Source organism: Carcharodon carcharias, chromosome 5 (assembly GCF_017639515.1).
Source record: "Carcharodon carcharias isolate sCarCar2 chromosome 5, sCarCar2.pri, whole genome shotgun sequence".
Lineage (NCBI taxonomy): Eukaryota > Metazoa > Chordata > Chondrichthyes > Lamniformes > Lamnidae > Carcharodon > Carcharodon carcharias.
The window spans coordinates 192,418,580-192,435,934 of NC_054471.1; the positions used below are offsets into that span (position 1 = coordinate 192,418,580).

Here is a 17,355-nt window from a genome sequence, read left to right on the forward strand (position 1 = left end):
CCTACCAGTGTTGACCCTGGTGCATTGGCATACTGGTGCTATCACTTCAGAGTGAAGGTGGACAGACTCCTCGTGCTTTGCAAACTGAGGAGTGCAGCGGACATCCCGTCCTGATGTTCCCAAGCTTGACTCCGCAGCTCCAGCAACCGTATCAAGACCGAGTCCAGAGGCTTGTCATCTGACTCGGACTTAGCAAATTCCTGGCCTCGAGCTGTCCTCCTCCAAGGAAGTCTCTGTCGCCGCCTGCTGTGAATCAGACAGTGCAATGTGCTCAGCAGATTGTGATCCTGAGGCTATTCTAAAGCTCGATCTCACCGAGGTGTGTGTCTCTGCGCTGGTGGAGGCTGTGGGTGGGCACTGTGATGGGACTTCAAAGATGGTGCCTCCAGATTCATCTTCAAAGGTCTCTTCGGGGCTTGATTGGAGGCCCTAGGTCATGTACTCTGTCGGCTGTTTCCCAGGTATGCCTGTGGAAGCAAGGGGAGATAATCAGTGCATGCCAGTGGCCTGTGAAACTGGACACATAACTCACAGAATGGCAGCCTGATGGATGTTGCACTGCTGGATCCTTACTTGGTAGAGCACCACTAATCTCAATGTCAGCACAGAACTAATCCAGATTGTCATCGGCCAGCTGGATGGCTCTGTTTTAAAAGTCTCCGAGGACACTGATTTCAGGCATTCCTCCACTGGTCTGCAACCTCTCCTTGTTGTTGTGTGCCAACTTATCCTGCATGAATAGAGGTGGAGGAAGTGCAAGCAGAGTGCCTACAAGGCCAGATGATAAAATGCCTGGCATGAGTGAGTGATAAGTGGTCCCATGGATGGGATGAGGACAACGATGCTGAGTGTGAGCAAGTGAATGGTGATGTCCTTTGAACTGGCAATGAACGAGATCCCTGTGGATGTATGATGGATTTTAGAGTGAGAGTTGAGAGTGACTTACTCTGGCGGACCAGAGATCATTCATCCTCTTGCAGCACTGGATGGCTGATCACCACTGCCACCACCTCCCAAACCTGGCTGGTCACGCTGCTGCCCATCCTGCGGCCAGAGTCGGGGGGGGGGAGCAGAGGCCATCCCAGTGGGACACTCCACAGCATCCAAAAGGCATTTCAGTGATGCGTGGCTAAACCTGGGGTCTGCAGTCTTCTTGCCTTTCATGGACATCTTCCTTGCAGCAGTAATGGGCTGGAAGCACAGAGATGTATGCGCGCGGCTGGACTTTAAATATGGTGCCTGGGGTGATGAAACAGCGAGGTGATGGCGGGCAGGGGAACGAGAGCCCGCTCGTCGTGGAAACGGCGTTTTACCCACCTGCTACCACACTTATTGCAAATGTGGGACAATGTCACCCTTAGTTTTCCACTGGTCCCATTTTATCATCTTTAAGAGAAGCCTTGAAAAAAACTTTTTTGTATTTATGATCTGCCTGTTGAATTATGACATGGAGAAGGAGTGGACACTTCAGGGAACACTACTGCCAATCACTGAAGTGAGCCCTTGTTAATTTACCTCAATTTTGTTCAAAAAAATCAAGTTATTCACTAATTCAAAGTAAGCGACTAAACTAAAACACATTTTTGTGTTTCTGGAAGAAGAATAACAAATAAATCAATGTAACTGAATTAAGCAAATTTGAATTCAAATATTACAGTAGTGAACTTTAGTCCACTTTAAGTTTTTGAGCGTACATTTTCAGAAATATTTGGGCACAATATTTCAATCTGAGGCCTGACCAGTTCACCGTAACTTCCTTGCTTTTGTACTCTTATACCTCTAACTGTAAAGCCCAATATCACATATGCTTTAACAATCTCATCAATTTGTCTTGTCACCTTCCAAGTACCATGTGCACCCATCTCCAATCTGTTCCTGAATCCCCTTTAAAGCTGTATAATTTCATTTGTATTGACTGTCCTAATTCTACTTTGCAAAATGCAACATTGCATACTTCTCTGCATTAACTTTCATCTACTACATATCTGCCTATTTCAGCAGTCTGTCCACATCCTCTTGAAGTCTCCTCTATCCTCACTGTTTACCATATTTCTAAGTTTTGAGTCATCTGCAATGTTTGAAATTATGCTCTATGTACCAAAGTCCAGGTTATTAACATGCATCCACAAGAGTAGTGGTCCTTATTATGATCTGGGGTGCCGTGACTGTATAATTCCTTCCAGTCTGCAAAACCACTGTCCTCTACTACCCTCTGGTTTCTGGCTCTGGGCCAATTTTGTACCCATGTTACCACTGTCCCCTTAATTATATGGGCCAAGTAGAATGTGATGTGACAAACAAGCGTGACTTAAGTCAGCATTTACCACTGATGTGAAATAATCCACAAGAATGTTAAACACAGACACACGCACAGTAGTACAGTGGTCAATGTTACTGCGCTAGTAATTCAAACACCTGGACTAATAATCCAGATAATGTGAATTTAAATCCTACCATCTTAGTTTCAGAATTTGAATTTGGAAATCAAAAGCTGCAATCAGTAACGATCATCATGAAGCTACCAAATTGTCATAAAATCCTAAATGGTTCAAAAGTGTCTTTGAGGGAAGGAATGGGCAACTAGAGATGGACAATAAGTGCCAACATTGCCAGCAATGCCCATTTGCCAAGAGTGAAATAGAAAACATTTGACGCAGTACACTAATTGTGTTTAATATGTAGCTGCCTAGGTTTACAGATTGTCTCTATATGCAAATCTTTTTTTAAAAAAATCATGAATTAAGGCACATTTTATGAATGATTCAGGTTTATAGTTTCCAAAGCGCTCTCAAATTTCCTTTGACAATGTCAATTGTAAATTGAATCATTATTTTTACAGACAAAGAAGGTAATAGTCATTTTGCAGAAAAATCAATAACTGCCATATTAATAAACAGTTGTAATTGGGAAGATCATCTAAAAAAGTAAAATAAGAGTCAACATTTGTAATTTTAGGCAAGAGCTACATTTAATATTTCTCTTGCAATTTTTTTTTACTATTGTATATACCTTATGCTGATTTTTTTTTAAAAAAGGCTGTTATGCTTACACAAATGTGCAGTTTGATAAACTTAATTGATTGTGAGTCACCTCAGATATCTGGGGCATATCATTCTTCACATGTTATAAGTTCTCCTTCCTACTTCCCCAGTGTCCAGGAAGCTAGTTTGCTATCTATAAAGAGGCAACAGGGCACTTGAAATTGCAATGGATGGGATATTTTCCTCCCTGCCATCTGATACATCACCACTTCTAGAAACATGAATGCACACAAACGGCAACAAAAATCTAGACAGGTCAATCCAGACAATTCTGCATGCAGTACAAAAGCAAACTAGAAAGGCTGATATTCTTGGATTCATGAATAATGAAGCAGGTTAGGATTCATTAATAAATTAAGCAGACCTGCATCAGACACCACTCCAAAATTGGAGAAATATTAGTCACCGGCCTAACCTTTACAATTAAGGCCTGAACTATGAAGACACCTTTTCTGTTGGACTTTACATTAAAGCCAAATCTACACTGACATAACTTCAGTTTCATCACTGCTGAACATTCGTCACTCTGTCAAACAGGCTGAAATGTAGATTATATACACATCACTTACAATGTGCATAAAGTTTAACATTAAACTGCAGTGTAATGTGATTATTCACACAATAAATTCTCTTGGAACTCTGGCCAACATTCCTCTCTCATCCAATGCCATCAGACAAAACAACAGATGAACTAGGAATTTATTTAAAGCTGTATAATTTCATTTGTATTGACTGTCCTAATTCTACTTTCCAAAATGCAACATTGTATACTTCTCTGCATTAATTTTCATCTACTACATATCTGCCTATTTCAGCAGTCTGTCCACATCCTCTTGAAGTCTCCTCAATCCTCACTGTTTACCACATTTCTAAGTTTTGAGTCATCTGCAATGTTTGAAATTATGCTCTATATAACAAAGTCCAGGTTATTAACATGCATCCACAAGAGCAGTGGTCCTAATTATGATCCGGGGGGCCGTGACTGTATACTTCCTTCCAGTCTGCAAAACCACTGTCGACTACTGCCCTCTAGTTTCTGGGTCTGGGCCAATTTTGTACCCATGTTACCACAGAGCAGAGCAGCTTTTACCTATGGAAGAATAGTCACGGAACTCAAATGTAGTTCATTAAGCAAAGCATTTTAATTGCTCCAGTAATGTGTTATGACGTTCTAATCCTTCCAACGTTTAAAAAAAAATAAAAAGCCTAATATCTAACTGTTCACAAATAAAAATCAAAAAGGAAACTACTTGTGTATTATATCTTAATCCTCAGAAAAGATCATAATGGCATCCCAATTTGCAGCTAAGGTTGGTCCAAGATGTAGCACAATAAAATATACTGCAATCGACATGATTAACATGTAAATTCACTGATAATCTGGGTTCATCATAAAAATCACACAATGTTTAAAGTATCCTTCATTAATGGTTGAGGTGCTGCAATGCATTGTTAGTATTTTAGGTTGACCTGGTTTTAGCGTCAATAGGATACTGATGTATTTAACAAAATCTCAAGCTTATAAATTTGAAATCACTATCGTCTCAATTTCTCCTGTACAAAATAAGACCACTAAAACTTAGACTTTTACAAGCCAGAAGGAACAATCTTAAGATCCAACCTATGAAAATCAAAGTGCACACATGAATTGTTGGTAGTTACATATTCTTTTTGTATTTGTTGCTATTGGGTGTTAAAATTCAAGAACTTCACCTTTGCCACAGACTAGGGTTAAATCTGTTCACAAAAAAACAAGTGAAAAGGTTGCGAACAAAACATAAAACAAAGTGACAAAATAACTCTTTTTACTGGTTAGTGCTATTATACTAAAAGTATACACAAGATCTCGAAAAGCAGAGCGTAAAATTACAAGATGAAAGCAAAATGCTGCAGATGCCGGAAATCTGAAATAAAAATAAAAAATGCTGGAAAAACTCAGTAGGCCTGGCAGCATCTGTGGAGAGAGAAACAATTAACATTTCAAGTCTATATGACTTCTTCAGAGCTAAAGAGACTTGAAACTTTAACTGTTTCTGCCAGACCTGCTGAGTTTTTCCAACACTCTTCTGCCTTTATTACATAAAATTACACTTCAGGTTGGATTCCATGCACAAAGCCTCTCACTTTAATTTATATCTCCAACTAAATCATGGAAATTCAGCCATGTTATCTCAGGAGAGTCATATACTGCATCTGCCATTGTTAATGTGCACAAATTTCAGCACTGTTTAATGAACAGCTCTCTCAGCTTTACTGCACTTCCAGCAAAATCACAGAATTAGGCTTCCTTTTAAAACAACAGCCACAGCAGTCAAGCTAACCATTTCAAAGCTCCCATTAACTTTAACCTTTCCAGTCAATCAGGCCCCAAATAAGAGAGAGCATTTACTTGATTCAAAATAGAATTCAAAGGTAACAATGGAAAGTTAACATTTCGTGAATAAAATTCAAATGAACAATTAAGTAACTAAACAAAATTAAATGATTTTTATTAAACAGCAACATTACCTCGAAGGGGAGATAAGAGCCAAATTCTTATAGTGCTGAAACCCTAAAATGAAAATTTTGGGCCAGATTTTCGGAGATGGCAGGAAGGTCGAGTCGGGAAAGTACCCAACCCAGCAGATCTGTTTGTTTCCTTTAAAAAGACCCTCACCCACCATTTTTTCATTCCGGGGTGTTCAGGCAGGATCGAGTTGGAGTCTCTGCCTCCTGAGGCAGGCCAACTCTATCCTGCCAACACAGGCAGATGGATGGTCACGATGGGATACCTGCCTCTATTTAATGGGACATCGGGCCAGTTTTAATGATGAATGTCAAGTTCTCAAACTCTCACCCCCACCCACCCACCCCAAAAGCCCCCTCATAATCCCCAACTCATCTCCATGCATCCATACCCCCAATTTTTACTCCTTAGCCTAGTATGTAAATTTGAGCAACCAGTGAAGCCAGCAGTTTCATGCTACTACTATGCACTGACAACACAAGTGGCGTTTTCCACTAACAGGATGCTGCTGTCAAGCCAAATAGACACTCTGCCTACCATACAAATGATTAATGTGGTATACAAATTTCAGTGCCAGTGTGATGCCAGGTATGCAGGCAGTACATCCCAGAGGCCAATGGATCATATCGAACAGCACATCTCGTGCTTGCAAGACTCAGAACATAATGTCTAACATTAGATGTGATTCTGTCACTGGACACTTGCTGAACAATCCCAAGTGTGCTAAGAATTACACTGACAGCCAAATTAAGAATAACAGTCAGGCTTGCATTGTAACTTACTTACATGTGCCAGAAGCTACATATATTCATATGCAGGGACTGTCCTCTACAGGGAAAAGGACATTGCACCTTCTTTGAATAAAAAAGGGGGGCAAAGCTCCCTACTGCATTGACCATGGCAACGTCTCAACCAATCAGAGCCAACTTGCCAACTAATCAGCACCCCTTTTATCAAGCAGTATAAATTGTTGTTTCCTTTCAGATTAGGTATTAGTGTCTGTCCTGATGACTGCAAGGAGAAAAGCTTCAACAGCATGTCTCTTTCAGCAATATTACATTTTAATAAGCAAAAAAGGTTTCTTATGTCCAAATTTTTCCGTTACCCTACTGAAAATAGAACCTTATGTAACTTTCAAAGTGTTACAGATTAAAAAGAATATTGAATGACCAAAGCACTGATTTGTCACAAATAAAATGCTCTATAAGCCACTACATATCACAGGTGACATAGCTGAAATGAAAAACACATGCTATACCTTAGGATGTCACAGCTGTTAACTGAACCAGTGCCATGCTGCTAACTGTATCACCGTTACTGTTTAAGCAAAGAGCTCAAGTTAGCTCGAAAACAAAGAAGCTCAGGCTATGTTTCAGGTTTCCAGCCAATATTTCCTGAAGTATATTACATAGCATTAGAAAATCAGATTGATAAATAACACATAGTTTTAATTAAAAACACTACTAAAGTTCACCAGAAAACCAGGTCAACTTGTACAAAAACCAAGGTTATCAGAAACAAAGAGGTGAAGTCCTTTCCTTACTTAGCTGTCATAAACCTCTCCATTCACTGAAGTATTGCCCTCTCACAATAGCAGGCAGCTGACAGCTATTTAATCACCAGAACAGAAAGTGAACCTTTGTTAACAGGCAGCCAGATAGCTGTCAAAGTAGAACAGAATTCTCTTTATTTAAAAATGATCTCTCTCCTCTATTCAATCTGCTAGCAACAAAACAGCATTTCTAGAGAGGTATCGTTTCTCAGTCCATAATAATTTCACTGAAGAGTGACAAATTCCCTCAATTTTTTCACTCTCTTCTCCTGGTGAAACAAACATTACAGGGACAAGCTTGTACCTTACCACACAAAGTGTTGCACTATACAATTGTATCTGCGTAAAAAGGTATCAAACATAAGCTGAACAATGAAGCACTTGCAACTGCATATTTGATTTTTTAATAGCAAATAAACTAAATTAAAACTTAATGCATACAGTGGAGCAAAGACAGCCATGGCATAGTGAAGGTGATTGTCAACAAGGCTAATGGTTAGGAGCATCATGAAGAGTTCAGTTCTTTCTCGACTGGAAAGTAGGGGTGGAGGAAAGAGAGAAAATCAACTTGCTGCTATTAGAAACTGTTAGAATAGTGTCTTGGTGTGCAGGAAGAGAAGGCAAATCATCTTCCCTCATGTACTGAGGCCAGAAAAAGGGAAAGGAAAATACCTCACATGGAAACAAAATAAAACTGTCAGTGCATGTCATAAGCTATAATGTACTTGAATGGTTATAGATAGCATATCTTATCATAAGAGCTAACCTTCAGTGAATAGTGCGTGAATGATTAGATAACAATGGATGAGCACAGTGGGTTCAGATCTCTGTGACTGGGTTAAAATCAGATTCAGATGAAGTCTGTTTTTTGTCTCTTCAACTTTGACAATTTTAAACTCATTTAGACTGCACACAGAGCCCCATCAAATGACTGTCTACTTTTGCAGAATTATGGGCAATCTCAAGCGTTGGTCCAAATGAGTCAGGTGCAGGAAACCAGTGGAATTACACTATCACGGATGCTCTTCTGAAGTTGGAGTTAAACTAATTGTTAGGGCAGAGTAGAGGAAGTTAAACTCTGCCTCACTACAGTATAGTGGACCAGAAATACAGAGAACAAGAAGGTAAAAACAGAGAAATACCATTACCCATTATGAAAATCTCTCAGTTCACTGGTCACAGAAGAGAAATATATATATATATATTCAAACTTTCATTTACTTTAACCTTCTTTCCTTTGATCTATTGGTCAATTTTTCTTTTAACACTGCTGCTGTTGTCTTCATGCCAGACTTTTGCTATGTAACTGATCACCCCTGATCTGGCAAGATCAGTGTCAGCTAAAAGTAGAAAGGAGTTTTAATCTGAGAATTAAAAATCTTAACAATATCCCTGCTTATGGTAAGGGCGGGGGGGAGAATTTTATCTTAACACAACGAGTAGTACAATCTAGAATGCACTGCTTGAAGGCATTATGGAAGTAGATTCAGGGATAGCTTTCAAAAGGGAATTGGATACATACTTGAAAAGGGAAAAATTACAGGACAATGGGGAATGAACCAGGGGTGGGGGAAGTGGTGGTGGGACTAATTGGATAGCTGTATCAAAGAGCTGACATGGGCATGATGAGCTGAATGGCCTCCTCCTGGGCTGTATGATTCTATGATTTGACACCAGAGTTTCATATCATTTGCTTTTCTTTCTATTGAAATAAATAGGTCACAACATTAATTATTTAACCATACACACAATATATGCTATGCTCGATAAAGTAAAATCATTACCCAGCATGCGTAGGGAATGGGTAGTGCCAGTTAAACAAGAATGCGGGTTAATGGAGAGTTTCATTTACCAATGGAACATAGCACAATATTTGTAGCATGAGCTAATATGCAAATACTCAGGAAGTAAAGAACAGTATTTTTTTTTACTTCTAATCTTCAACAGTACATTAAAACATAAATTTAAGTATAATGTAATACAGTATGCAGGTACGGTTCCTGACAACTTCATAATTACTTATTCGGGGAACATCAGAAATTCTGGTCACTAGAGAATTCCGGTTGATAGAGCACCAGATAACCTGTTAAATTGGAGAATTTGTGTATAGGAGAACTGCACATTTTGTTATAGGAATAAACGGTTAAACTTAGACTACAGAAATGGCAGATATTTATTTTTTTCTAGATTTGGGCCAATCTCTTGCACAGGCAAACCCTTTTTTGATGGTACTCATCCCGATTACACCAACAATTCAGCTGGTTAGGATCAGTCAGCGTGAGAAGTGCTATTAAATAACTAATGTACATGCTGACATCTTTTCGCACTGGATTGGTAGGGACACAATACAGTACTGTGTGACGGAATGACAGGGAGTGGGTTCTCATCTGACTTCTCACTAAACAAAGAACAATTACCAATCTCAGCTGCCTTGACAAGAAGAGGGAAAATCCAAGAGCCATTCATCCCTGCACGCCCCAGTGATCAGTTTGGAGCAATATGACTGCAAACAAATTAAAAAGAAAGTAAAACAAAGGTGGTTGGGGTCTTAACTGATGTCAGCTTCCTCCAGTTACAAAAAGTGAAGCTTTAGTCCTGAGCTGCAGAATTAGAATTTGAATTAAATGAACAAATATGAAAATTTCACATGCCCTCTATTCATCTGTACTGAAATCCTAATTGACAAAACTGACAGTTTAACAATTTTGTAGAGTTGGTACATTTGTGCTCCACTACATTGCTGTAAGGAGTGGAAAAACTAGGATAAAGAGTAAGTGTAAACTGTGTAATGTGGTGACATCATAAACCACTCAAGATGGCTCTGCAGCCCTGCTCAACATTCATTCTATTTTCTGGCAGCCTCTTTCAAAGCAGAGATTTAAAAATATTGCAATTGGTTGACATAGTCCACAAGACATTTTCATGAGATCTATAATTTTATCAATCAATACCGATGCTATTAAATGAGAGCAAGTTGTAAATCATTTTTACTCCAATCCCAGCTACCTCGTTATGCAAATGCAACATTTGGCTGGGGTATTTTCATGCTCCGGCAGGCAGACATATCCTGGCCAAGCTACTCAACTGTGACAGGATGACAAAAGAACAATTGGCTGATTTCTATCCCTCTCAGATCTAACAATGCATACTAGATCAGTTTGTTGAAAACAATTCTTTTGAGAACACATAACAGATACAATTACACTGTATTTATTGTTTCTGGTATTTCAGTAACTGTAAATCCTACAGTTTCTGCCCTCTATCAGCAAAAAGAATGAACATGCCAGGCATTCCAAGCAACATAAACAGTGCCAACTTAGAGGCTATTTTGAGAATTGAAACAAATGTTCTTGATTAAATAGGTTTTTTCGAAGTATTTTACTGAATAAATAGGAACAATAGTACTCGATTAAGAAAGATCACATTTACCACCATTACAGTACTCAAACAGGTAGAGTGATGAGAAACAACTCTTCGTTATCTAAACAAACATCACTGCCAAAATGAATTCAAAAAAAGTCAAAACACATTTAAAATAGACAAGGTCTGTGTAATTAAATTTTGCTCATATTGAACCTGTCACCACACCTCTCCCTGCTCCACTGGATAATACAGCCTATGCCAATAGTTTAACCCAGCAGTTGATATGCAAAAAATTCATTACCCTGGGGCAGAGTTAAAGTGGGGACGGGATGAGGCATAAATCAACCCAGGTAGCTAAAATAGTACCTCGACACAATAGCATTGCTAGACACATCACAGTCAATTGTCAGTTAATTTTTGGGTAGAATGTGGCACAAGGTGGTGCACCTTTGCCTGATCCCTTTCAGAAATAATTTTGGCACAGTAATTGTTCAAAGGATGCTGGTGATTGGCATATACAAAATGACTTTCAGTTCATCTATGTGAGCAGTGCATCTCCAGTCTAACTCTTCAGTGCATTTCTAATCCTCATTATTAAAAAATAAACTGAAGCACAATATTTATGTGGTAAAACTTCCATAAATTTATCAACAATATGAAAATTGACTCCAATTATGTTAAACATTTTGGTCATTTATTCTTCAGATAACAACTGCACACTTGCCTGAAGTGTAAAGACTGTCGTTATACAATCTGCCTTATTTCCCTGCTACTTACTTCATGGGAAAGGAAAATTGGGTGGGTATATATGAGCTGCACATTTCCTGTCCAAGTTTAAAGTTTTGCCCACTGTTTTGATGCAACTACTTTGTTACCTGGCACCAGCAGTACTGAATTTGCAATTGGATGCTGAAATCAGAGCTGTGTATTTGAGGGCTGCTCAAAATATGAGTAAAACTGCCATACTTGGAAAATAAATAAATTAAAACACTATCAATAGTGGCACAGACCTAAGAGCAATGCAACTTCTCAATTTGCTGTGGAAAAGCACATTTAGATTAGCCACCAAGCATGCCTCCTGTTAGCTTATCAAAGTTCAATTGTTGGTAAACATGTGCAAGTTGGACTTGGTGGCAAAGAGCTCTTTTAGAAATTTAAATAATGCCTTATAGTTCTTGATAAATCTCTCCCAACTGGGACATAAAACAGATACCTGTATACACCTGTTCTTTTTTTTTGTTTCAACATTGTCATTGTTGGTCTGAAGTTTCTTCTAATGTTATGAACTTTTTCGAAGCAAGTTTATATTTCATCAGTATGAATAATGCTCTAATTCATGGGCCCCCAACATCTATTATCACCCAAAAGAAATGACCTGACAGAGAGAAATGTTTAAAAAATGCAAATAGTAATCTGAACTGTGATATTTTCCATCACAAGAAATTCACGCGAGAATCTGAGCTTCACAGGTGCTCATCTTAGTTCATCCGTCCAAGAGTGATGATTTATTTAAAAATCTATCAAGGTTCACTTGCACCATTTGTTAATTAGTCCATGAAACAGAACAAAATATTTTGCTCTTCTCCCCAACTGCAAAAAGAACTGGTCACATAAGCAAAGTCATGACAATTGGTTTCTCATAATTTTTTTTAAAGACTGCTGCAATATATGCTTTTAAGTTAGCCAAATCAATTTAACTCAGGAAAAGACAGGATACATACCTTTATATAAAGCTGCACTTATAGGGTCACACTGATACAAAATGCCAAAGCATAAATGAACCTCTGCCCACGACCAAACATCCCTTGTGCTCAGCAGCTTCGAAAGTGTGAATTTGTTTTCCCCAGTCAGAGATGGACAACAATCCGAAGCCAACAGTGGCGGCGGGTGGTTTTCGCCAGTAAAAAAAAAAAACATTGCTCACATCTCCTCTTACCCCGCATTACCTTTCTTGCATCCTCCACCCCAGCCACATTTCACCCCACCAAATCGTACCGTGTCCCACCTGCCTTCGCCCACCTCGGCAAAACATGAAGCTTCCCCCCCTACTCAATCCACCTGCTCTCCCCGAGACCAGTCCCCTCCCCCAGTCCCCACCCCCACCCCCACCCCCCCCACTATCATTGTTAGGTGAACTGTAGACGGCTCCACCCAGTGAAATCAGCAGCGACCCCGGTCGACAAAAGCTCCAAACGCTCACACCAGCGGCGACGGGAACCGAGGGCTTGGAATTAAGGCGGGTGGAGCCGGCGGGCTTCTTCCCCCACACCCACCACCCCCACCACCCCCCCCCCCCCCCCCCCCAACCTTTCCCTTGCAGGAGGCGGGTGTCGGGGAGACCCACGGCTCCGCGCCCCCCCCTCTCCCCTCTTACCTTGGTGCCGTGGTAGTAGTCGTCCACCGAGGTCACGTTCATGAAGGTCTCCTGGAAGTGGGTGCTGGTGTCGATGCCCCCCGGCATGACCAGCTTGCCGGTGGCGTCGATGACTTTGGCCCCGCCGGGAATCATGAGCTCCCGGCCGACCAGCTGGACGACGCCGTTCTCGATGTAGACGTCGGCCTCCTGGGTGCAGTCGTCGTTGACCACCCGGCCCCCCTTGATGAGGGTCCGCAGGGCGCTGGCGCTGGCGTGCATTGTTCTCCAACAAAAGCAAACCGCAACTCCCCCCCCCCACCCCACCCCCAGCCCCAGCCCCAGCCCCAGCCCCCCCTCAACTCAACCGGTGAAGACAAGCTCCCCCACCCGCTTAATGACAATTCGGTTGTGTATGCGTGAGAGAATGAGGGGGGGTCTACTCTTATTATTATTATTAATAATAATAATATCTGGGTTTTGAGGTGGTGGAAAGGTGGGGGGGGGGGGTTGTGGAAGCCCAAACCTCTTCCCTCTCTCTCTCTCTCTCTCTCTCTCTCCCCGTCCTCTCGCCTCGGCGACCGTGGGCAAGTGGGCAAAAGCCGCGCAGCCCCTGGATCGCGCGATTGTCGCCCACCAGCCAATCCGCGTGGAGGGAGCCCGGCGGACAGCGCAGCGCGGTGGTCCCTGGGAGCTGTAGTCTCCGCCCCCTCGGCCGCCCCCTCCGGCAAGACGGAGAGGGGCACGGCCGGCGGACTCCAAGTCCCAGTGCGCTTCGAGCCAGATTGGCGTGGTCCTGGAATCTTAGATCAGGTCCAGGGAGAAGCGCTGAAAGACCGCATCGCCTAAGGCATTGTTTCAGTTTTATCCACCGCGCTACGGTAACGCTGACCGGTGACATTTATTTTGCTATTTGTATGTAATATTGCACAAATCAATTATAAATCAATCACGCAATAATACTGCCAAAGGAAAACTTTCTAAAAAAAAATTATGTTTAATGCAACTTTAGATGAAATCCAATGAAATACATTACGATCCCTCGACCTTGTACACCAACAGATGATTTTCAGTTGTCCATGTTTCTGCTCACATGTAATCTGAGGCAGACATTTTTGAATATAAATCCTTCTCACAGGCCATCATCATTAAGGAGGGCTGTTGCTTTTCCCTATTTATGATTTCACCGAAGTGGACAATCGCATAAAATATTTATAAAGCATGGGAATTAGATCCCAACTCCACCAATTCCTTGAGGTCTTGCAGATATTAAAATCTGTCGCTGATGGCTCCATCTTGGACAGCACACCCTCACTTCATGTGATTCCTGTCCATCTCGATCTCCATCTCCACTGATCACCAACTGCTAAGCCTGATTCCTCATTGCTTCTTCGAATCCACCCATAAAGATCCACTGGGTTGCTTTAGTATCATTAACACAAAAACTAACAAAAGTGCCTCCTTTTTAGAAGGACACATATAATAAAGACACAATCATAGTCAAAGGAAACTTAAATTATGTTTACACCCATGTCAACTATGCACTCCAGTCCCTGCGGTACCCACTGTGAAAAATCTCAAACATTCAGATGGCCTTTGTGTGTGGTCCTTCTTTAGGGCCACTAGATGTGGACAAAGCCCCAAAAGAGAGGCAGACAGCCAGAGCAACCACACCACAGACCGAATCCAACCTGGAATTGCGGATGGCTAACCTTGCTAGGCCCAGGCGTAGACCCAAAAAGAGGTCTTCTGCCTTGTCTGTCCTCCTCTTCACTAGTTGGCTAAAAGTCAAGAGAATGGGACTAAAGTGGAGTCCAAAGCTGAGAAGCAGCCCTTTTATATAGTGAAATTGATTTGCAGCACTCACACTCCATGCAGATGTGACACACGGGCCAAAACAGTTCATTCCTGATTGAACCTTTGCAGCTAGCAGGGCAGGATTCATACAAATTGCAAAAGTAGTACCATGGATTACTTAATTTTAAGGCAGTGGTAGGACAGACAACCGAATGAGCTTTATGATGCAGTCCCCCAAAGTGCTTTATGGATTGATCAACTGAAGTACTGTTTAAAAGGGCTGCTCTCAACTTTGGGCTACACTTTCATCCATGAGATGAAGTAGAAAACCTGTAGGCTTCTTAGTCAAAATGTACAGAATATCTGACGATCATAGGAATTTATGACTGATTTATCTTTGCTGTTAGATTGTGCAACATCTCATGTTAAATAGATTGGCACATCAATCATTAAGACTAATGCTAGAGTCGTGAGGCAACTCATGATCCATAATATCATTGGACTACTTTTTCCCAGTTTACTTACCCCATCTCATACTGTTGAAGTGCCATTTTGGAGTAAGCCTTGAATTGACCTAAACCTTTTGATCTGAGACAAGAAGCACATCAGAATCAAATGGCTGGTTTTATATTTTTTATATTTCAAGAAGCTAAACTCCATACATTATACATTGGAGCCAGATTAAATACTGCAAAATCTATCAGCTTTTTAGTATAATACTTGTATGAATCAAAATTAGTATAATAATTTTTAAAATCCTGGTGGTATTAATGAAATTAACTTTTTTTTGTGATTCCTAATTCTGTCATGCAGGCTGGTTGATGTTTTTTGGAGACTGGTTCTCAGGTGATAGAATTGGAACTATAAAATCAGTGAAAAATAAGTTTATTTTAAAGCTCAATATTCCACAGTACAAAACAAAAATTAGCTAACATTTGAAAGTTTTCAAGGTACTTTTGCAGATATTAGAGACATGTAAGATGGAAAGGAAAATGCAAAATCTGTAAATGTTACTAAAATTAACGGAGTATAAATTTATCTCATTCATTCTAAGGTATTATTTGTTCAGTGATAATAGTAAGTAGGTTTCTAAAGTCTTGGAATTTGATCAGAAGTTGAACTTTTATAGCTGTGTTTGGCTTACAGTGGACTTGGTTGTGATAGATCCAAATGTAGCAGTTACTTTTTTTGTCTCTCAGTAACAAATCCATGGCGTACATCTGTATTGGAACTCTATCTGATAGCTTCAGAGTAGTGAGGTGTGGACTGATGGTCTATGATACACCACATTGGTGAGTTCCCAACTTCAGCTGCATTATTTCCGATCATCATTAAACAAAGAACTGGCACTTCCCTGGAAAGGAAACTATGGGGAAAACTCATCTCTAAGATGACTCATATGCTTGGAAGTAGTTACTTTTGAGCTAGAGTGACCAGACATCCTGGAGCTGTTTGGCTGCCAATTCTTCTGGCACAGGCGACATGTGACAGTAGGGGAAAGTAAAAAAACGTAGAACCCTGATTTGCAACAAAATTGATTGTCCCATGGCAGAATTCAAGCAATGGAATTTGGGATTAATTTGTAGAGTTATAGTTGTTGAAGAAAAAATAAGAATACCTTTAAAAATTTTCTATGTTTTGGCACAGAATATTGACACGTTATACCACATTTTGGCAGAAAGTGGTATTGCAGCCATTGCTGTCATAAATTATGTCCCTGCTCTCAAATATTTCACTATGAGATGATGCAGAGCAAAAGCCCTACACAGATTGGAGAATTAGAAGATTGGTTACTTCAACCCACTCTTTTGTACCCCCTAGTTTATGGTTGTACAGAATCCTGAAAGAAGCCTAGAAGTAGGACTTCAAACGGTGCTCTCAGCTTCACAATTAATTTGGCACTGAGGAACTCTAGGTGAGGAAAGGGTGTTTAATTCCCTTAGGTATTCCTTTGTACAATATGAGAAGAACTTCTTTCACCCACCCAAAAACATTGAAATGCTGAACTGCATGCTCCAGTCATGGGATATTGGATTGTGTCGGGGATGTATTCTCTATGCTTTACTGAGGAGTGTAATGGATATGTAATGCCAAGGGAATCCCAAATGAATATTGGTAAGCTGTAATATATGAACAGACCATGTTCAGCTCCATAACGAGTGACAATGTTTACAAGAATGTTTACAGTCAATCAATTTGAAAAAGGCTGAAAAAGAAGTGAAGCTAGTGTTACATAAGATCTTTGCAGGAATTTTTAAAAGTTTTTGTTTTAGGTATCATGGTTGTTTGATATCCACAATTGTTCTGCAGTTTACTAATGCAATTTCAATGCATTGCTCAGTCAAGCAATGAAAATATATATTAAGAAACAATTGTATTTGTCTAACAACTGAAGCTGTATAAAGAAATTTGTGAAAAAAAGTGTGAACTTAAGTAGATCAAAAGATTAACTAGTAGAAATAGCTATTCTTGAGTGTTCTTATGAAAGGTCATGACCTGAAACATGAACACTATTTCTATCCACAGATGCTGCCAGATCTGCTGAGTATTTCCAGCATTTTCTGTTTTTTTGTCTGGAGTGTTGCTTTATTACCTTTGGATGTCAGTGAGAATTTTTTTATGCTCTGAGAGAGGAGGCTTTTTTTCTGACTGCACTTGCTTGTGTTACTATTTGGATATTGGTCTGCCACTTATGAACGTCTGATTATAAAGGGTTTGACTATAACTACCTGCTAATGAACAG

At 40.3% G+C, this 17,355-nt stretch overlaps 1 protein-coding gene across 1 annotated transcript in view; it reads right to left on the reverse strand.

Annotated features, from left to right (window-relative positions):
* The window catches only part of LOC121278378 (dihydropyrimidinase-related protein 5-like), a 76,521-nt gene extending 63,424 nt beyond the window's left edge, over nt 1-13,097 (reverse strand). The window contains exon 1 of the mRNA XM_041188738.1: nt 12,837-13,097. Coding sequence (XP_041044672.1) covers nt 12,837-13,097 — 261 coding nt within the window. The remainder of the gene's footprint in view (nt 1-12,836) is intronic.
* Nucleotides 13,098-17,355: the final 4,258 nt, after the last annotated feature.